The 23,287-nt window shown below is 34.6% G+C and overlaps 1 protein-coding gene across 1 annotated transcript in view; it reads right to left on the minus strand.

Annotated features, from left to right (window-relative positions):
* Window positions 1-559: 559 nt before the first annotated feature.
* LOC138333854 (chondroitin sulfate synthase 1-like) overlaps window positions 560-23,287 on the minus strand; it is a 40,635-nt gene continuing 17,907 nt past the window's right edge. The window contains exon 2 of the mRNA XM_069282486.1: window positions 560-14,621. Within this exon, the coding sequence (XP_069138587.1) occupies window positions 13,059-14,621 (1,563 nt within the window). The 3' untranslated portion in view covers window positions 560-13,058. The remainder of the gene's footprint in view (window positions 14,622-23,287) is intronic.

Here is a 23,287-nt window from a genome sequence, read left to right on the forward strand (position 1 = left end):
TTTGACAATTGGAAGTTTGTTATTGCTATTTCTCGGCATGAACTTTTGAAAAAAAATATTTATAAGTTCTTCTAAAAGCCTATTTAATGCACAATGTGAGATCTTGGATTTTGACCATTGAATTTTTTTATTGTCACCGAGAAAGTCCTAAAGGACTGACAATATCATCCTCAATAATCTAGGGGTCACTATCACTGACGTTTTATCCACCCCTGGACTACATTTAGCTCATAGTAAAACTGAAGGCATTTCAAGAAACACTGGTAATTTGATTTTTCAATGTACATCAAAGGAATTATTTACACTGTGGTTGACTGTGTTGCTTTAAAGTTGGGCGTCACACTCTCTGGAATCTTCAAATGAAGTCTCTGCAGGCCTGTGATTGCATGGTCAGCTATTTCTTCTGAACTACCTGCAGTTTACTACGAGATAGTCCAGGGGTGAATAGGACGTCAATGATAGTAACCCCTGGAGTATCTAGGATGTAACAATTTAGAACTTATTAGAAACATCAGTTAGTGTAATGTGTGTGGTTTCACAAAAAAAGAGAAATCAGGTGTTAAATAAATAAATTTTATTGGACTTGTAAAGCTATCATGCTCGTGACAAATGATGATGCATTGCAATTGGCCATGCTTTTCTATACTGATCACACTAGTCAAGCTGGCATTCCATTAACTTACACACAAATTTCAAAAAATCGTGAAACGTACATTATTGTTCATATAAGACATTAAAGACATTCATACTTCAAAATACAGTTACCGTATTCAACCCAATAAGTGCCCAGGGCGCTTAAGAAATTGATAAAAATGAAAAGGTGCGAATAAGTCGAAATTATTGCAAATCTATACCGTTTTATGTAATTTTGGTCCTTATTTATGCATGGGCAATTGAAATTGAGGCCTCAAAAAAGGGGAAGGGGCGCTTATAGGGACATGGGCACTTATTGGGTCGAATACAGTATCCTAAATCATGTGGTAACAAGATAAGGTTTAATTACCAACATTTACAAGTTAACAAACATTTTGGTATTTTTGGACTCATTGAATCAGTATATGTACCAACCTATCTAAAAACAACACACATGGAAACTAGATGCATGTACATACTTCACTCTTGGACATAGAAAATGTGACATAGAATAAAATTTTCAAATATTATTCAAATTACAAATAGTCTTTTCTTTTTTATTTGTGGAAATTTGCAACTCTTTTGCTGCAGTACTTGTGGTGATGTCTTCTTTAAAATAGGCAAAGAATTACTAAGTTACTTTGACAAGAAATATTTTTATCATGATAAGAAAATTGCTGTTCAGCCAAAATAATCCTACTGGTATTACCATTTGAATAACTGGACCAGATATAACTTCACATAGTTTGGCGATGGATGAATTCCTGGAGAAAAAAACTGACAGATAGCACCACCTAAAACTCTCAAAGCAGGGAGAGATTTTTTTTTAGAAAATACAATCAAGATTTCAATGTGTTGAGAAATGTGCCTTAAATAATGCTGATTCTCTTAAACTATGAATGTCAAAACATTTTGGATTTCCCCCTCTTGTTATTGTGTAGAGCTTATTGGTATATAAATGAATGGTAAGCCCATTAAGACCACATTAATCCCATTAAGCACCTGTTGAGATAATCCCTTTGATATAAATGTAACATTAGTATACAACTCACAGAGAGCTTTACAAAAGGTTGTTACACAAGGCTGAAGAGTACAGCACAATTAAGGCACACCTGTTCTAGATCCTTACTTGTAAACATAAAACTGGTAAGATTCAGCTCAGGTGTTAAAGTGTGAATACACCTGGTACAAAAGTAAGTAAAGACGAGAATGGGTAAGCAATGGTAAGGTCTGGCATTTGTACATATATCAATGTTATATATAGTAATGGGTCAAAGGTGAACATGTACTGGGGTTAGAGGTCAACATCTGAAAATGTGGTATGGGGGTCAGGGGTTATCTTGGAACTGAATTTATCTTTAAAGGGACATACCTAAATTTGAAACGGTTTTACATACTGAAAGCATGTGTACATATATCAATTTTAGATACAAAGGTGAACATGTACTGGGGCTAGAGGTCAACATCTGAAGGTGTGATAATGGGGTCAGAGGTCATCTGAGAACTGAATTTATTACCACATGCAATTCCTTAAAGGGACATTTCTTCAGTTGAAACAGTTTTAGAATACCTTTTATTAAAACAAAGTAAAAAGGAAATTAGTTTTTAATACAGTGAAATACTGAAGATGATAACCAAAATTCCTTAATAAAATGAGACTTTATTGACACTGAGGTTTTTATCAATGGTAACTTTACAACACAACTTTCTAGTATATATATTTAGATTTTAGAGATTCAACTTTCCCCCCCCCCCCGATGTTCAAAGGAAAAGGTGTCCTTATTTATATACCAGTTTAATTATTACATCTAGCTCATTCAGTTATATCACATGGTAATGTCATAAAAAGATTGTATGACACATGTGTAATAACACTGTAGATTACTACCAAGATGAACCCATGCACAATGCTCCAATGACTAGATTTTTATAGCAAATGTTGAAAAGTATGTAACAGTGACTGTTTATTTTATATGACGTCACAACATCATGATGTTTCCCTGTCAATAAATATTTGAGATAGTGCAACACATAGCCTCCTCCCAATCTACCATCCCAAACACTGAAGGCTAAAGGTCATATTACATGGCTATACCCGAGTTTAGGTGTACCAGGTTGACATGTCAAAATATTTGGACGTTGAACTGACCACAGGTCAGTATTAGTTTAGGCCTGAAGTGGAATCCTAGTTTAGATGAGCCGTTTCCTGTTGATACCATCCTTTCACAGTACAAATCCTTTCACTGTAACGCTCTGAGTACCACCATTGTTTGCACAATCCTGTTTCACTGCAGATATTCCATTCATAATCAACACATAGGACTTCACTCATGCTTAGCTTTGAATGGCTGCTTTTTTTATGAAATCTTATAAAAATAATTGTTAGAAGTTATTCATTACTGGTAATTACTGGCTATTTAAAGCAAAAATCTAATTGAATTTGATGTGATTTGATTATGTCCTAACATAGTGGAGAAAATCAGGAGTTCCTGGAGGAAAACCATCAACCTATGTTTACAACCTCACATGTACCACATATATAGACCTATAACTGTTACACCAAGAGGGTCATACATGGATAAAAAAACTCGTTATAAAACCCTTATACCATATTCATTGACCCAATTAGCTTCCCCTATCCCTATCAACCCCGGCCCCCTTACCCTTTTTTAGGCTTCAAATTCACTTATTCAAATTAAATGCAGACTTAAAATATGGAAACTGTGTTGGTTTCCTAACTTATTTCTTTTGCAAATTTATATATGACTTACTTTGTAGAATAATTTTATGAAAGGCTATAATCCCAGTTTGTTTCTATTAAGCGTCCCCTTATTTGCCCTGGGCACTTATTGGGTCAATTACGGTAATAGGTGGAGTCATGAAGGTGATAAACCAGTAACTAACAATATGCTTATAATAAATACCCAACCCAGTTCACCTGGGGCTCTCTATTATCAACAGTGTATCACTTTCAAGGCTATAAGTCTATATCCCTGATATCAGCAGGTAATGGTAAATCTAAATGGTAGTAGTGATTGATTTAGATGATCCAAGTGGTCGGGGGCGTTCAGGTATTTTTTCTTTAGACGATATATACATCTTAAGAAACCAATATTTATCTGCCACTGTTGTAAGAATAAGATAAAATCTGTTTGTCATGCAGTATGAATAAAACTATATGAAAAGTCTGATGTTAAGAGACCATCGTTTATCTGTCGATCTACAATGAACAAATAATATTTTTGGAGAAATAAAATTTGTTTACATTTATGGTCAAAGTTTAAGTGCCATCCATTCCTAAATAATGATATAAGGATTGAAGGATAGGCCTTTCCTGTATATTGTTCCCACACTGTATGAATTGTATACCAAAAACAGGATTTTAACTATCCATGACAATTTTATTAAAACTGCTGATGCATGTATACATATTGAATACAATGAAAATAATATCCTGATTTAACAGTCATGGATACACTATGGAATGATATACATCTTATAAGTTACACAGACAGGTGTATTACCAAATACAGGTGTACCTAGTTAAGGAGCTACATAACTTAATTATCATATTTGCTGTAATAAGCACCCAGAGCCCTTAAAAAATTGAAACAAAAGGGGGGAGGGAGGGGGAGGGAGGGGGGGGCTTATTAGTGAAGGACTTAAAATGTTTAACTCTTATAATAATTAACTCTTTTTGTAATCATGACACATTATCTGGCGCTGTAAACATGTATCCATGCCTTTTATCCTTTTAGATACATTATTAAGTTGCGATTTACATGTAAAGGACTCAAGTTCATGTAATATGGGATACAATGCTGATGTTAGAGGCATCACATATTGTAAAACATTGTTAAATCCATGGGATGGGGGTGTTTATACAACTTCAACTCTTCTCCAAAAAAGGGGAGGGGCGCTTATAAAGGGAGAAGGGTGCTAATTACGACAAATACGGTATTTCAACAGGTGTCAATTTCATGAGCAAGGCGTCCATAGCTCACATTTACAGTGGACACAAATTTCATTAAACAAAGAAACCCCAAATTAACATCTGTATTATGTCTTCCCAGGCAATTTTAGGAACTATAATTTAAAAACATTTATGAACATTAACTATTTCGACATTACATATGCAAATGATTTTTATATTTACATATAAATTAACTAATTTATCTACCATCTTGAATTTGTACTAAACGACGGTAAAATTTTATACCAAAACTATTGTTGCTTTTCAAGTTGTCTAAATTCCACGTTTTCAAATGAAGTTAATAAAACTTCGACATGAGCCTAGTTGTCTAGACATTCTTAAGATAGGTTTATAAATTGTTAACTGCCTCAATTACAGACCTGAATTTCTACTGCGTTAACCAGTCTATTTAGCAATGCAGTATCGTCTTGAATCAGATACAAGGGTTTGATTTCTAGCATTCATGACTATGCTTAAAACCATATGTAAGTAAGTAATTTCATGAATATGTTTCTCATTTAGTCTTTACTGTAGATAAAATCAAAATCATCAGTTTTAAAAGTAATGTGCACCTAGTAATTCACACCTGCTAACAATTCCTTGTGTATAATTACAACCGTCTGGGACAGCTACTAAGGGAGACAACTTTGTATCCAACCTCTGGAAGTTGATGAAGGGTTTTTTTTTTGTTTTTTTTTAAGAGTTCAATGAACAGCTAATAATGAACGAAAGCTGGAGTTTCAGATAAAAATGCCGACTCATAGCAACAAGGTCAACACCAGGCAACAATATCAATCCAGTGGGCTTCAACTGGCAACCCCATGTTGGTGTGCTGGTGTTAGGATATCCTTAACCACTATCAAGGCCCCATGTATAGAAGGGTTTAGTCACCTTACCCTGTAGATAGCTAAATGTAGGAGAGGAATTTATAGCCAATTAAGAAGCACTTAATTTGCTTCTGGAGAGAGTAAGCAAATTACAGTGTTCATTATTATGATATAGATTCATAGTGCATTGGTTAACGTTCATATAGGTGCAGGTTCAAGGTCATATAGGTTAAGGTTCAAGGTCCTGTAGGGTAAAGTTCAAGTTTATATCGGTTAAGGTTTAGGGTCATGCAGGTTAAGGTTCAAGGTCATATAGGTTAAGGTTCAAGTTCATATAGGTTAAGGTTCAAGGTCCTATAGGGTAAAGTTCAAGTTCATATCGGTTAAGGTTTAAGGTTATGTAGGTTAACGTTCAACGTCCTATAGGTTAAGGTTCAAGGTCATATAGGTTAAGGTTCAAGTTCATATAGGTTAAGGTTCAAGGTCATAAATGTTAAGGTTCAAGTTCATATAGGTTAAGGTTCAAGTTCATATAGGTTGAGATTTAAGGTCATATAGGTTCAGATACATTTTTTAGGTTCTGTACAGTTCTGTTTTCAATGAACAGCTTTGATGATGTAATATTTGTCAATGAATTATTTTTAAAAAGTATAGTTTACATAAATACCAATAGATAGATATGAATCTTTGAAAATAACATGTTTTTTTGTACTAATTTATTAGACTTGTGTAACAATTTGTGTTAATAAATATTTTACAAACAATAAATTTAGATCTTAGAGCAGTCCACAGGAGACATTTTAGCCTATAGTGTGCTTACTGTGCATGTTGATATAGCCTGGATATCTAGCGACGCGATGGTTTGGTTTGGCAGGTAACATACCTTACAACAGTTGTCGGGCAGACGACAAACCTATACAGCTATTGTGGCATGTTATGTTAGAGGTGAAAGGAATAACAGAATTTTAAACGGTCTAAAAGGAAATGTCATTGATGTTATAGTATAGCATCTTAGGTGAGGAAGGAAGGAGAGGATGAATAATGATAAGGAAGAAAGGAAGAAAAGGAGAAGTAGAATTATATGGTGTTGGTGACGATGGATGGGTGATAAGTGTAATAGAGTGTGGGAAAGAATGATCAACTAAGAAATGAGAGAAAAGACAAAGGATGAAGGATATGGGGAAAACAGGAGTAAGGGTGGATGTGGGTGAGGGTGAGTGGGTGGGGTAGGGGATATGGAGCACAATATTTCAATTATGTTCAATGAATTACATGAAAACTTACCATGTAATTTTCTAAACTGTATGTCACAGGGACCAGCATATTTGGCTGATATAGCTAGGTTTCTAGATTATACAGTTTTTAATTGCTATAAATCAAGAATAAAAAAGCCATACAATTATACTGTAATAGATTGGGATCCAGATTACACAAGGGCCAGTTTAGACAAGTTATACTGTTCTAAAAATTTAGGATTTCTTTTTATTTTTTGATTTACACATAAAGGCACACTATTTACACTTAAAGGCACATTTCTCACATAGAAAAACATCAAATTGTAACAAGGTATTTTTCACATGGACAAAGCTTCTTCTCTCGCTGGTAATTAAGTGTATTATCGACACACCAGTTTTTTTTCATAACTCTTATTAATTCACAAAATCCATTTCCTTTAGCTACCGTATTGAGAATTTGCATAGGAAATCCAACTGCCTTCTTAAGATGAAAATGTCGACATAATTAATCATTTTACTTTAATCTTATGTTGAATGATCTGATTTGATAAAACTTGATCATATGACATTGAATGGTTAGATATTTCACCGGAATTCAAAGGTAGGGGAAATATCCCTTGGAAGCTCTGCATGTGATGAAAAGTGGGCATCGCAACTTAGGCAAAAATTGTAATGATTTTACTTTTGTATGACAAAAATACTACAGGCAACAAAGAAATCTATAAATTGTATCTTTATGAGTTATTTTTTAAATTTTTACTCTTGTTGACGTTGAATTTGACAAATATAAGGATTTATTAAAAAAAATTGGTATAATAAAATAGTTATGTCCCCAGCTATGTGTCAAGAAACATCAAGAAAATAACATATTCCAGGGAGACAATTCTAGATGTATGCTTTACAGAGACACATAATTGTATATTATTTTTCTATTTATCATGATTTCTAATTCCCATATTCAAGGGGAGGTAATTCCTGAAGGTACAATCTAAACAGTGATCGTATTTATTTACACATGTGCAATACAAAAATAGACACCAAAAATAGAACAATAAAAACACGTATATATACAAAACAACAGCTGTTTATCGTCCTTACAAACCACGTGTACGGCCAGCATCGAGTGGAATTAAATAGTGGTATGATAATATTTACAATGTACGAGAGTGGCAGTGACGGTCCCTAATGGAAGGCAGTGTGATGCAAATCTCAGCAATGCTCATGAAACTTTTCACAACGAAAAAGGCACAATTTATAGTTATCACACAAATACATACTACAACCATCGATCACAGAGAATGTCCAAAAATTAAATCCAGTTTTTTTAATTTATTCAATATTATGCAAATTCTAACATAAATGGAAATTTTCAGGATTCATTTTTCACCACTTTTTTTAATCTCAAAAAATGCGCAAGAAATTCAAAATTAAATATTAAAATTAAATCGGCCTGTTTAGCCTTTACTGAGTTTCAATCCAGAATCTGGAACTATTTGGCACAAAATGCTACATATTTATTTGCACCTTCAACTTGCACACTTCAAAACAGTAACATCTTGATTAAAAGCACATAGCATTGAATAACATGTCAAAAAGGGATGCAGAAGAAATACAACTTTGTGCACTGGTGTCGTCTGCTACATATGGAACAATGTTTAATATTAGAAAATGTAACATTTGAATCTCGCACAACATACAACTATACATAAAAATATTAACAGTTCTGTCACATATTGCTTCATATATACACACATAAATAGCTACAAAAGACTCTTTTTTTCCAATCACATAAATTATGCTAAAAAATGGACCATATCATCTAACTTATCATTAATTCACTTGCACATGTAAAGATATAGAAATATCAAATGCCCAAATTTTTAAAGTGAACAGTCGGGCAAGGATGGCAAAAGTCGGTAAAAATGGTGTGATTGTATCCAGTATAATTTCTTATGAAATGGAAAAATAAAAATCTCTCGTCAAAATCTGTCTGCATACAAAGAAATTAATTTAAAGTATGGGAATTCTAAAACGTCCTCCCGGCTCACTATGTCCGTAGTTACATTTCCACACAGCCTCGCTTTCAACTTTTGGAAGGCCATTGAACGCATTTAGACTGGTTTTCTTTTCCCGACTATTCACTTTAATGTATCTGCATGTGTGCATGTTGTTGTGTATAATCTGTTGTACAGTTTATAAGGCCCCAGACGACAAATCCTCTTCTTTTGTCTTTTAAAATGAAAAAGTCACAAAATTTGACAGAACTATAAATGCCTATATAATCAGCTTAGTTTGAAGGCTGTGACCTTTGTGACCTGTGACCTTTGTCACCTTTGTAACAATCTCTGTTACAGGTTTGTCTAACTTTTTGTACCTTGGCACCAATAAGAGGCTTCATATCACATCATAGCACTAAAATACTCTCAGTTTTGTAGAAAAAAAACCTTTGGCAACTTGTAGGTAAATTTCTATTCATGATCACAGTCTTAAAAAAAATCTTATACATTGTAACCAGAAAATTCAAGTCTGTCAGAATGTTCCCTGCTGGCCCCAATACCAGGGGTCACAGCAGCTATTTTGGATTTCTCAGAAAAAATTCTATTTCACATTTATACAAAAACCTTTTTCACATTATTAGTCAACCATGGTATATGCAATTTTTAAAGCAAAAGGCCAAATGATTTTTGAGAAAATCACTACAAATTAATTGATGACGGAGAGATACAGATACAATGTAGCTATGTCAATTACTAGCTATAAGTCTACCACCTTGGCTTCTGCATCTGATGCTGGTCTCGATTATACAAATAATTGCCCACAATATCCAAAAGGTAGTATTAAACTGTTTATGAAAAACAAAAACAAAAAAACTTTTGTTATTTTGTCATTGTTATCATTATTAAGTTGTCAGAGAGAAGATGAAAAGTTTTCCATAACTGCAGTCATAATAGTCTGATAACTCTTTAAACAAAATTATATGAATAATCACCAATTATGAATGTTGTTAGAGAGATAAAGTTTTCCATGACTGCAGTCATTAAGGAAATAAAAATATATGAATAATCTCCAATAAAGATACATTTTTGTATTTTCTTATCACAAAACCATAATCATATTATTTTTTTTTAATTTATAAATAAAAAAAATATTTAGGTTGTTGTTGAATCATTACAGGATAAAGTCTACCAGATGGTCACAGTACCATCATAGTAATGGTAGCACCAGTGTGCCCCACTAGTACAACAACTAGTATGTACCACCCAGTGCTGATTGTACTAAATGAACCCTGAAACCACCAGCCTCAGCAGTCAGAGGTCAAAGGTCGGTGGATGCCCTCTCATCCTACCAAAGATGAGTCAGGTTTGTCCTGGGATTATTTGTGTATAATACAGTATTTATGTATACAGTATACTCTGGCTAAAGTTTGTTTGGTTTTTTTGTGAGAACACTCTAATGGACATTCATTATACAATTTACCGTGAATGAATGTGTTTTTAAAAACTCTACCAAAAACGATTACAAACTTTCCGAAATAAAATGAATACTGAAAGCTGTATACTGAGGTTTTTAAGCAAAAACTTCTTTAAACAAAAATTTCAGACCTTAAAATTTATTTTATCAAAACTTTTGCAGGGAATTTTCTGAAGGAAAAATATTCCGAATGACAAAAAAATTTCTTTGGTTCAGTTTGGTGAAGTAAATGTGTGAAATTCGGAATGATATATCCTCACAAGTTTTGGTCAATTAAGCAAGAATCATGATAAATGCTTTTGGTTAAGTTGATAAAACCTTAATAATTAAAACTTTACCACATCTGATGACATGTGTGCTTGCAATCAAGAACAAAGACACATTTAATTAAGGGGCTATTGTAAGAAAATCATGAGGCATGGAAAGTTTGCACAATCATTTACACCAATCATCTGGCATTCATTACTTTTAATTAAGACTTCAAAAAGGGAACAATTTTATAAATAGCACATCGCTGTTTTTGTTCCCTTCGGGCAATTATACCTTTACTTATATAACCCCGAGTGTATGCATGCTTCTCGACTTCACTGGACTAGATAAAGAAGTATTGACTGTTTATATTTAGTAACCTAGCAATTTTCATATTTTTTATATATATGTCGAAAGCAAATCGTACATCTTGTTTCAATATGCCACGATTTATTCTTGGATTTGAACATGCAATAGCTACTCATTGATCTTGATCTGTCAGTTTTCATAGTCATCAATTATTTATTATTACCTGTGGTGGCAGTTGATTGAAATCTGCTGGCAGGTGTAAATCTATCAATACTAGTACTATAGATCTAAGGCATTAATGTCAAATTGATCTTATTGTTAGAACGCAGATATCACTGAAATCTTTATCTTAAGACATTTACTGTTATGTTAGTACAAATGTATACATTATCATTGTCATTGATTCTTCATTTTGGCAAGAGAGCTTTGTTAAGAGAAAACTTTGAATGATAGTGGTAGTGGTGGTTAAAATGAAATACCATATTTGACCCAATCAGTGCCCAGGGTGTTTAAAAAAAATAGGAAAATAAAAAGGTGCTTAACAAGACGAAATTATTGCAAACCTATACAGTTTTGATAGTCTTGTCTTTATTTATGCCCTACAAATTGCACTTGAGGCCTTAAAAGGGGGAGGTTCGCTTATATATAGGGACATGGGGGCTTATTATGTTGAATACAGCATGTCAAAATTGCTACCTTACCTGGTATTAAATTTAAGAGACCTGTAAGTGACAATTACATGATGTGCCACGTCAATGAGGACCTAGCGGTTGACGAGATGGTACCAGCCCTAAGTGACCTGTGGTGCCAGTACAAGACTCTGTCTGTCCCATTTCCTTCCGACATCAGGAAGTTTCCGACAGCCGAGATATATACTGACAACGTCTGTGAAAGGCAGACAGCATTATAGATGTATAACAAAGATGCATATCATAAAAGTGTCCATTTAGAGACACATACATCATCACAATTCAGCAGAACTAGAATGGTTTAAAATTATATAGCCTCCGAATCGTATGGAAGGGACGGGATGGGACGGACATTGTGACCATCAAATGTCTCAATTTCTTTGGACATATCAACCTGATATCAGAACAGAACATGTTTTTGTGTTATATTTGATAATGAGCTTGTGCTATATAAACAGTAGCACACAGACATTTTAAATATTCAGGTCATGAATTATAACCAGGAAAAAATTCTGATGTATGTGTGCATTATCATTTAAAAAGTATTATATCGAACTGAAAATTGTTTAAAATTACTACTGGTACACATGTACAAATTCACTTTTAGTCTAAAATTTCTACTAGTATGGTTTATATCTCTGATTCCCTCGGATAAAACAATTGTAAATCTCAAGTGAAACAGGTTAAAAACACCTTCATTCATCAAATTTAAATTATGTTAGTTTAGAAAGAAATTTGCATGGGCAAGCTGATATATCCCCTTCATCACTAAGAAATTGTATGTGCAAAATATTTAAAAAGGGAAAAAAACAGTACTTGATTGCAAAAGCTCACAAAAATTGGAAGAAAAAACATAATCATTTGACTAATGCATGATCAAAGTTTTGTAGATATCTAAATCATGACAATATTTGGCACCAGACATATAATTGTTCCCTTTCATTTCAAACAAATGTTTTAACAAGAGTTTTGTGTCATTGAAAATCTATTGCCAATAGTGATGTGAACAAAGGGAGATAAGTCATCACAAAAGGGAGATAACTGGTTCACACAGGGGAGGTAAATAGTATCTCTGTCAACATTTTGTATTTGAAACCTAGACACATGAAATTGTTTGAATGGATGATGGTTTCAATATTCTTCTAATAAAAACTATATTAATATGTCACAGGAGTGTAATGTTTTAGTAAACAGAAACCAATTTAAAATCCACTACCATTTTCCACGCTTTTCATTCAGATATTCTCTCAAATGATACTTTCAATACATATGGTTTTTGTTCACGTATCTAATATATAAATTATTTGATTTTGTGTCATACTATAAGATGTATAAAATTTGTGTCTATGTATTTTAAAAATGTCTCTTAATTTTTTCCATTTCTTATCAATATACATGCACTAAACATTCATACCATACACGTAAACAAATAGCTTCACGTAACTAAACAATTAAAACAAAATTTGAGGTTCATTATTGGCAATCTCTTATAGTAATATATAAAGCAAAAACATGTTTGTAAAAACAATTATAAAAACACATCAATAGAATGATAATGGCATGAATTTGTAGACATGACAGTTACATAACAAAATGGCAGTGATGAATTTGCGGATGTGTAATTGAAAATCGGCGATGAGAAGATGACGGCGATAACTAAGCTTAGCAAACATCAACTGCGTCCATTGGTGGGTTGATTTCTATTGAGAATTCTTGGTTGATTGTATACAATATTTGCAAGTTTGTTGACAGAAGCAAAGCTAGAAGCTCTAGAGCCTAGACACATCTGATACTGGGCTTCCTCTAATTTTGTGTCACATATAATGGGATGGAAAGCGTGAACTAAATGTGGGTCTATCGTCCGAAAAACGGTGATATTACTGTCACAGAATTTGGAGTATAGATCAACATCCTCCTTTCCCCAACCCTGGATGGAGGTGTTGAACCCTCCCACTGTGGACAGATCACTACCGTACAAACTCACAATGCCATAGCCAAAGCTACGCCAGTACCCCATCTCGGACGAGAAGTCTCGCCAATTCACTTCACAAGACGGATGGGTTTGATTGCATATAAGGACGGGGTCAAACTGACTGAACACTATGGGATAATACACCTGCACACCTTTCTTTGTGTTAAGACGAATTCTCAACAACGCCTCATGGCTAAACTTAATATCCACATCAACGAAGAATAGTAAAGAATCACTCCCACATTGGGCTGCCCCCATGTCTAATGCTTTGGCGCGAGCGAAGGGACCGTCTGCAAAGGTGAGCTCCACGCTAGATCCTCCATATTGTTTCTGGTACTTGCCCACAAGATTAACAAGATCATCCACATCACTATTCTCCATGTCTTTGTTAAACAGAACAACATGTAATTGGCAATTCTCTTTGTTCAACAGACAAGTTTTCTCATAATTGTCTAAAAATCTCATGAATATCGGAAGACGACCGGATAAAGGCAGTATAAAATGTATTGTCTCCGTCAATTTATTTTTTGAAGGTAACATTTCATAGGCACTTCCAGCACCTAGACCTTTGTACAGAAAAGGTGATTCAAAATCCAATTCATATGAATGTTTTCGTACTGTGAATGGGTCCTCTATCGATTCTATGCTACCGAATACCTGTTGTATATAAGCATGTCTGCGAACAGGCACTGTCATTTTCCTCCCTTTGTGTTTTCGGTAAGTTAACAATAAATCTAGTACGTAATCTGCTCCGTATAATGGACTTACACGATGGTATCCATACCAGAGACTTTTAAAATCTATTGTTCGCCCTTTGCGGCAGGCGTTTTTATTAACCATTTGCATCATTTGTATAATGACGTCCTCCATTGTTGATTTAATTGGAAGGGTTAAACCATGTCTAGGATTTGAGTCTCGATGAGAAACCACAGACTTCGAAATAAATTCCCAGGAAAGAATTTCATCGGCAGATTTTGGTGAATATTTCAACACGGACGGTGCTAAACCCTGTTTGTTGACTAAAGTGTTGCTTTTTTGTAGCCCTGTCATTCTGTCGACAAAAGTTATCTCCCTTTGTAGACTCAGCTCTTTTTGGTGGAGATCCTCAATATGAAGCGACCGGAGATAATTTGCGATTCTGTATTGATGTTTCGGATCCTTGACAGAATGAAGTGTCAACGCTACACGTACTGCTTTATCCTTTAAGGTGGTCTGAAATGATCCGATCTCTTCTTTGTAATTCTGGTAAAATAACTGCTGCATCTGCAACACAAACAGTTAAAATCAATACCTAAAATTAAATGTTTATCGAGTCGAAATCTAATTTTCATTAGCACACAATGTATCATATATGATTGTAATAAATCTGAAAAAGTTCAAAGTTTTATTGAACAAATTTGTACCACAAAACATCACCCAGGTGGGATTCCCAAGCTCAGTTTCATGAACATTCCTTAAATTTAACTTTTAACTAAGGAATTCCTTAACTTAAGTTTCCCCATATAAAAGCATTACAAAAGTTAAGGAAATAATCTTAAGTTAAAGAATCTTCCTTAAAATCTGTAATACTTTCTTATGGAGAATATGAAGTTAAGGGATTCCTTAAATTTAAGGATTGTTCATGAAACTGGGCCCCCGGTCATAGTTTCTATTGGGTGACCATTATAAAATAACAGCTAAATTAATAGATGGACCATTTCATGCATTTTTGTTTAATTAGTTAGATGAGTCACGGTTGATTCTCAATGCACAAAATAATTAAATATGTAAATTAATAAGAATTGTAATTGTAAATGCAAATGTGCTTATGCAGCTAAAACATGTTAGTTCATAGGTGGGAATGTTGAGAGATATTCAAGTTATTTGATTTCCCGATATGTGCCAATTTTGAAATATAATATTTTTGCAGTGTAATGTATGGGGTATAATTTATGGTTTCATATTGAGACCAGCGTTTTCACATTCTTGACATAACAGCATAAAATATGATACAAAATATAGAAAATTGTGTGTATTTACCATTTTTAAATTACATCAATCTGATTAAAACTAGATTTGTGTCCAACCCCTGTGATCCATATGTTTTGTGTGAATAAAAGTGATTTGTGTCAAATCCCTGAGACCCATGTTTTGTGTATATAATCAGGTGCATTAAGATTTATTAACAATACAAAGGTAGCAAATTAAGAGTATTACATGTAAAATAATCCTAGCCTTTGGAGGTTTTGTAACCCCTAGCTTTGACATGCTGTGGGTATTAGCTGGCCAAAATGACCGGTCTTTCTGACCCTAATGATCTTATAAGGCTTATCATATCAGGTGATTGAAAACTATTTTCAGGTGTGTCTAGCCTTTCTCAGGTGTATCAAGTAGATCAGATATTTCTTCCGGGGATGTCTCGACCATTTTACAAATCACCGGTATTTGAACGATGGATCAAGTATACTGTTATTGCTAACAGACTTAAAATTGACTTGAAGGTCATGGATGACCGGACACAGCAGGACGACAATAAATAAGTATGCCATTTCTGGACATATAATTACAGACCGTAGTAACAAATGTATAACACGAGGCCTGGACAAAATGTAGAGGAAATAAAACATGACAATACCACACAAAATACATCAATTTGGCTTATAAATATCGTAGTTCTGAGTCATAGCTCTGGGACCTATATAGACCATGGGTTTGGGTTTTATTAGTTTAACGTTCTATTAACAGCCAGTGTCATGTAAGGATGTGCCAGGTTTATTGGTGGAGGAAAGACGGAGTACCCGGAGAAAAACCATCGACCAGTGGTCTGTAAATGCCAACTGCCCCACTTGGGATTCGAACTTATGACCAAGAGGTGGAGGGCTTATGGAAAATATTGAGACATCTTAACCACTTCGCCACCGCGGCCCCTAGATGAGATATATCAAATATAGTTTATTAGTATATGAATAATCTTTTTGCTCTTTGTTGGGGGTCAGTTTTTCTTAATGCGGTGAAAAACGGTAGTAGGAGAATGCCAGCTGCCTTAACTTTTCAATTACAAAGAGAAAATATATTTAAAATACAGTGTCTGGACATAAGTGACCCCACTGTGCACCAGTAAATAAACCTATTATAGTAATGGGATGGTGACCTAAGGTCAAGAGATGTCACCAGTGACATAGTGACCATACCAGCTGACCAGTAAACACCCCACACTACTGTCTATACATAGTCTGGCTAGGCATTTACACAGGAAACACTATACCACTGTCTATATGTAGTCTGGCTAGGTCTTTTCACAGAAAATATTGGTCTCCCAAAAATAACATTTTTTTTCTGAAGATGTTGTGGTCACCTGACAGTCATAGACATGTCAGACCGTGCCATGTGATTGTCACCGAATTACAAACCTGAGTACACCTGAGTAAACCTGATTAAGGTGATGATGTTGAGTTCATCTAATAGTTCATTCAATCTGCTGGTTCTGGTTTATATACACACCAGTTCAGTAAACCCTGCTATTTCGAAAACCTCTGTTTAACGACCTTCTGCTTAATATGACACTTAATTTGAGCTCACATTTACAATTTTCACAAGCTGACTTGTCTGAAGCATTAAAATAAGAGATCATTTTATCTTTTACCTTGGATGGTCCTTATAAGACTAGTTTAGTTGCACATATATAAAATGGAAAATGGCAGGAGCACGGTTGGCTGAGTGGTTAAGGTGTCGGACATAATTCTCTCACTTACTCTCATAACAGAGTACCTTCTACCAGTGGAGTGTATGGACTTATCTATAAATTGGAGAGTAAATCATTTTTTATTTACTAGAGTTTATTGAGAAGCAGTATAAGTAGTGAAATCACATGGTTTTAATGAAAACTTTATCTATTACATTACAACACGTACATACAATGGACGTCATCACGTCACCGTGGTAACAACAACTCATTAAGTTGTTTACAACATTACATGGGATACAAATATTGTAGATTGAAATAGCTGTGACCATAAAATCAGTTTACCATAAAACAGTATTCAGTAGAGTAAATTAGTAATCTTAAAGAAAACTCCCTTCCGTAAAACACTCTGTATTATGATCACGAAAACATCAAAATAAATTTTTCAATTTTAGTTTCTTTATCAGGTCATTTCTTCATTTTTATTTTTGGCTGATTTCTTCGAGAGATTCAGTTTGTGGCAATTTCATTCAGTATCTTTGAAAATCAGACATTATTCGATGCATGTTTATTATTGTAATATAAGCGGTGTGTACTATAAGGATTTAAATAGGGTGATTTATTCTGGGAAATACTGAATCAGTATATATATCCAACCTAGCCTACTGAGGAAAACTTCTCACAAAAAGGTCAAGACGTCTGGAACTTATTAAGTTTAATCCATGTTGGAAAACAAATCAATAAAATTAAAATTTTGAGACAAAACGGACACTTTTTCCTTCCCAAATAAAAATAGCATTTGGAACTATGGCTTGATAGACAAATTATTTGTGTTAATTAATGTTTCAAAGATTTCACGAACTTCTAAACCTAAAAGTGTTCCATGACATATCTCTGACTCTCATTAACACATCAAGAAGATAATTTCATAAGGAAGTTATTATTGGACAGTGACATCTCCAACAGAATTCAATATACTGGCAATACGTGAACACTTCCCAGAAACGATGTCCTGCATCTTAGGCCTGGGTGGTCAGATTAGTTAATCAAAGATGATGTCTCAACATATTACCACAAGCCCTCCACCTCCAGGTTTCGAGTTTGAATCCAATGAGGAACAGTTGCCACATACTCAATAACATCAACAGATATATATGTAATAAATGTGACAAACCCATAAAATGTCAGCTAGCAGCTTTAATACATTGTATGATATTTTCACCAATAATTACTGACAATACATGGAGCTCCAACTCAGAATAACATAGATAGGTAGATGCCAACTTTTCCTCGAGTATGGAGTTACTGGTAATTGTTGGAGATTAAGCTGTATTCTCTTCACTGTTACAGCCATCACCCTAACTGCCAGTGAACCGCTGTAAATATCGGTCTTCCCACCACAGAAACCTGTTTATCTGATCTCTAGTATTCTCTCATAAAATGTATACAGTGTTACAATGTAGAAATGTTAGGGTTATGTCAGCTTGTGTGTGGGTACAGTGGCTGGGCAGTCTGATAAATCCAGGTCAACCTGAAAGTAACATTTGTGTACTGGTCCTGACCCAACTTATTTACTATCTCAAACTTCAAAGAATGGTTAGATTGAAACATGGACATTTTCTGTGAAATCTTTCTACTTTTCCAAATCCTCAAAGCTTCAGGACATAATTCTGTGTTCTACTTTAAGTTTTATGCATATTTCATTTTTTTTTTTTTTGGTTAATACATTTCTTTGGTTAGCAAATCCATGTATGTACCTTATCAGAAGTCAGTAACTGTATGCATAAGTTACCAGAGATCTAATGAAAATGACCAGGCCAATTCTAACTTCTACTGTAATCCATGCATAATTCATATACATGTATCTTCCTTCATGGTTAATACATTTCCTGGGTTAGTAAATCCATGCATGTACCTTATCAGAAGTCAGTAACTGTAAATTACCAGAGATCCAATGAAGTTGACCAGGCCTGTGTGTGGACCATTCTAAAACACCAACAGTTATAACAGCTTCTGTTATTGCTGGCTAAACACATGTAGTGTTCACAGATGTGAGGAGAATATGAGCCTAATGATTACCTCCCCTTACCTCCTCCTGTGGAGATGACAGACCCTTATCTCCCCTTCCTTACTTGGTGTTCCCCCTCATTAGCCTCATCCCCACAGAGTTGGTCTGGTCAGGTGCTGACCTGAACTGACCCCCTAGATGGACAAAGCAGAAAGCCTTTTGGGTCTTCGACCGAGATCATAGCCCAACACTTCAAAACACATCATTCTAGCTGTCATTACGGCTATGTGTTAGCTAGGTTACTTTAAACAAAATCTTAGCTGTCATTACGACTATGTGTTAGGTTACTTCAATTCAAATCTGACCAAATTTGGTCACTACCAAAAGTAACCTATCTAGTCAAATTTCAAATTCCTCTAAATTCCAAATCTCAAAAATTTTCATATTCATTTGTATGAACAAACCTAATTAAGGGGACGAACATTATGGTCTTATACCAAGATATGCTCTAGTTCAATGTATAAGTGGATTTGATATGAAAAGGAAAATCTATGTCTTTCCCATTAACACAAGCTTGTAAAGATAATGAGTACGTGAGTTTTTAATTGGGGATCTGTATAAACTGCAATGATACTATTATGAAGATATCTATTTACAGTGCATAATAACTTTATACCTAAATATAAAATAAAATTCTCAAAGATATATAAACATTTATGATTGGTAAGGGAGGTTAAACAAAGAGCTATAAGATGACATATGATACAAAAACCAATTTGCTACTGTAGCAACAATTATTTTTCCAGGTAGTTCCACATGAGTGATTTTCAGTGACCAGACCGGTTTTCAGTGACCAGACTACTTCTGACCCCAAACGACCCTTCACTTGAACCTTAGCCCCAGACTCACAGACCACCAATGAAATGTGACCTTTTTCAGCCCTCTAACTCATCAGACCACGTATGACCTCAGTGACCCCTAACTCATCAAAATGTGAATGACCTTGATTTGCAGACACTGTATCACATATTTACATGGGAATGCAACCCTATAAACACCCCAGGCTAAGATGGTATCTCCCTATATCAATGGATGGACCAGTCCAAATCACAATATCAGGTACAACTGCAGAACCCACAACAGACATGCTTTAAGCAAGTAAACCTGAAACCAGAAAATTACAGTGAATTTCTTGGTTCACTTATTTTGATAAATATCACTTTTGGAAAAACAGTTTGTATTGTACTAGTATTTCATTGCTATCAACGAACAATAAGATGATATTTGTAAATGTTCCGAAGTCTTAAGTTCACAAGTTCAGGACATTGAAATCTAATGAGAAAATACATCTAAAGTTTCAGTCAAAAAGTTCATATCTTATCTCATCTCATGATGTTCTACTGAACTTTTTCAGTTTAGTACACTTTGATGAAAACCGAGTGCCTTAGGAAAGATATCGCTATCAAATGTTCTTTAGTATGCCTTTTACTCTTATTAATCTTTTTTCTGTGACACAAAATTATTTTAAAGTGTTTTAAAAGGGCACTACAGGTGTGAGGAGTGTGAAGCATTAACTAAGAACACTTACCTGGGATAAAAACTGAATAAAATACAATTTAGGTATGGTTTAATTGATCTTGTGGTGTCAAAAAGTGTATAATTTCTGATAGTGTATCATTTTGATTTTTGATGACACCATGAAAAGAAAGTCGATTTTAAGACTCTTGGGATTCCTAGCATCAAAAGCAGTTTGACATCTAATCAAACCTGACAAATATCTTTGTCAAATATTCTGTGAAATCCTAAGATATATGAAATAGAAAAGATTATATTATACAGATATTACTTTTAGAATTAAATGATTATAATCAAGTAAGGGTTTAGATTCTACAGATCTGCATACTGTTTGAAATACTAAAATTGGAGTTCATTTTGTATGGTGTCACATGGATGAATATTGATTATACCCGTTTTGATTGAATTTTATTTTCAATGAATCATACACACATCATGATTTGACCATCACCTTAACTGTACATTATATCGCAAAAACATATATAAAGACCTGTTGTTTCGCTGACATAATTATATCAAACTTGAAATGTTTCTATTTTATCAGAGTTGTGTTTGAATGTATGACTATAGTATCTAATGTGACGGGCTAGTTGCTTTATCAGTGTTTAACAGGGTAAACTGTTTGAGTAAAGGTGACATGAATTGTTTGTCAGGGTAATTAAGCGAGATATGTAGTGATGTGACGCTCTCGTCACAATGATGATGCAGGCCTTGTGTTAAATCTGTGTGGTCTACCACATAACTTTACTGGTCGGTGAGACAAGTCTGCATCCTCATCCGACGTGTCATGCCTCCAAAGTCATACAATCACACCAACGTCTGAGGTATGACATAGATGTCATACTTACATACTTTGTTTTATGGTATGACCTTAAAGACCCTGAAGACAGTGGATTTTATTTCTAAAACAAATCAGATAGGACTTTCATGAATATGAGGTGTTTTATGTCTATTTCCCCAAACCATCCCAAAAATTAAATCTTGGTTTGATATTTCCCCTGGGTCGCTGTCCCTAATCTTGGGTTGATATTTCCCCTTGGTCGCTGTCCCTAATCTTGGGTTAATTTCTGCTGGTTTCCTGGTAATATATATCAAGATAAAAAGTGACATGTAGGTATATGTTTAATACCTAAAACGGTCAACAGCCCCTGCTGCAAAGTCAATATTTTCCCTTTGGGTCACTTAATTAACATACCAGGTAACATGTATAGCATCCTGTCCTGACCATATTTACCCCCTCCCCCTCCCTATCACACCAGAACCTATAAACCTTGACCCTATGTAAACCATTAATCCCTCACTCCCTCTGTCAGCATCACCACATCACACCACATGGTGCGACAGACTTAATCCCTTCCCCATCGGCTGATGGCTATAATCTCCTCATACTCTGTATCACCCCACAGCAGATATCTCCAACACCACCATAAGTATGGTATAATCCCCACGAACAGATTATCCTCATAGCCCCTACCCCCACCATCTTCACATAATCTCCTCATAGCCGTATCACACCATCTATGACTATATAGCTATCAACAGCTTTTCCTTATAGCCCCCATCCCCTCCCCTAAATCTCCTCACAGCCGTATCACCCCAGAACAAATACCCTCAACACCACAGTGGGATGGTTATAATCCCCATCGACAGATTATCCTCAGAGTCCTTCCCCCCCAACCCAACCCAACCCACATCACCCATCATCTTCACATTTCTGTCTCCTTCCAGAAGTCTGAAGTCAAGCTTGCTCCCTTAGTATATCAATCAGACCTAAATACCACAGGTCTTACACATTGTACAATGTGTATTTTAAGTGCATTGTTGAGAGCACACGAGATGACAATGACAAACTTATGTGCATAATGTGCATGTCATAATTAACAAACAGTACATGTCATAATTAACAAACAGATACAGTTTGGAGATAAATACACTGCTTCTGAGTACTTAGTCTTAATGTAATGTGGCAAGCAATTAAAGTTTGGCTAGAGAACAAATTGTCATCAAATGTAATTGTATATTTCTTTGTTACTCCATCTCTCATTTTTAAGTTAGAAATTAGATAATTCTTTAGGAAGTTTGATTTCAATTTTTTTTTTCTTTTTGAAAATGAAATCGTGATTATGAGATTTTTAAAAGAAGATAATAAAACAGATAATAAAACAGACTGTACAGAACTGATGATAACTAATTTTATAATAAACAAACTAAATTTATGGTCACAAAAAAATTCAATATAGGGGAGACAACTTCCCACACACAAGGGAGACAACTGTCTATTAAGTGAATATGAAAGAAACCAGTAGATAGAGAAAACATTTACCATATTCTACTTCCTCATTTATCTAGGAACACTTTGGTTTTTATGGTCACAAAAGCAACTCAATATAGGGGAGACAACTTACCATACATAAGGGAGACAACTTTCTTCTGAATATGGAAAACACCAGCAGAAAGAGGAGACATTTATCATCATTTATTTCTACATTTGTCTACGATCACATTGGTTTTCTAATTAAATTCTAAATACCAAGCCAAGTCAGAGAAGTGCACTGCTTCCAACTAACAGTACGTTTTCTATAGTGATACCTTTCATGTGACATCAAAAAGGAATCTCGGCCAAATCTGTAATCAGATATCAGATTTTATTTAACAATTAAAATTTTTCACTGACATTTTGAGTGC

The sequence above is a fragment of the Argopecten irradians genome, chromosome 10 (assembly GCF_041381155.1).
Source record: "Argopecten irradians isolate NY chromosome 10, Ai_NY, whole genome shotgun sequence".
NCBI lineage: Eukaryota > Metazoa > Mollusca > Bivalvia > Pectinida > Pectinidae > Argopecten > Argopecten irradians.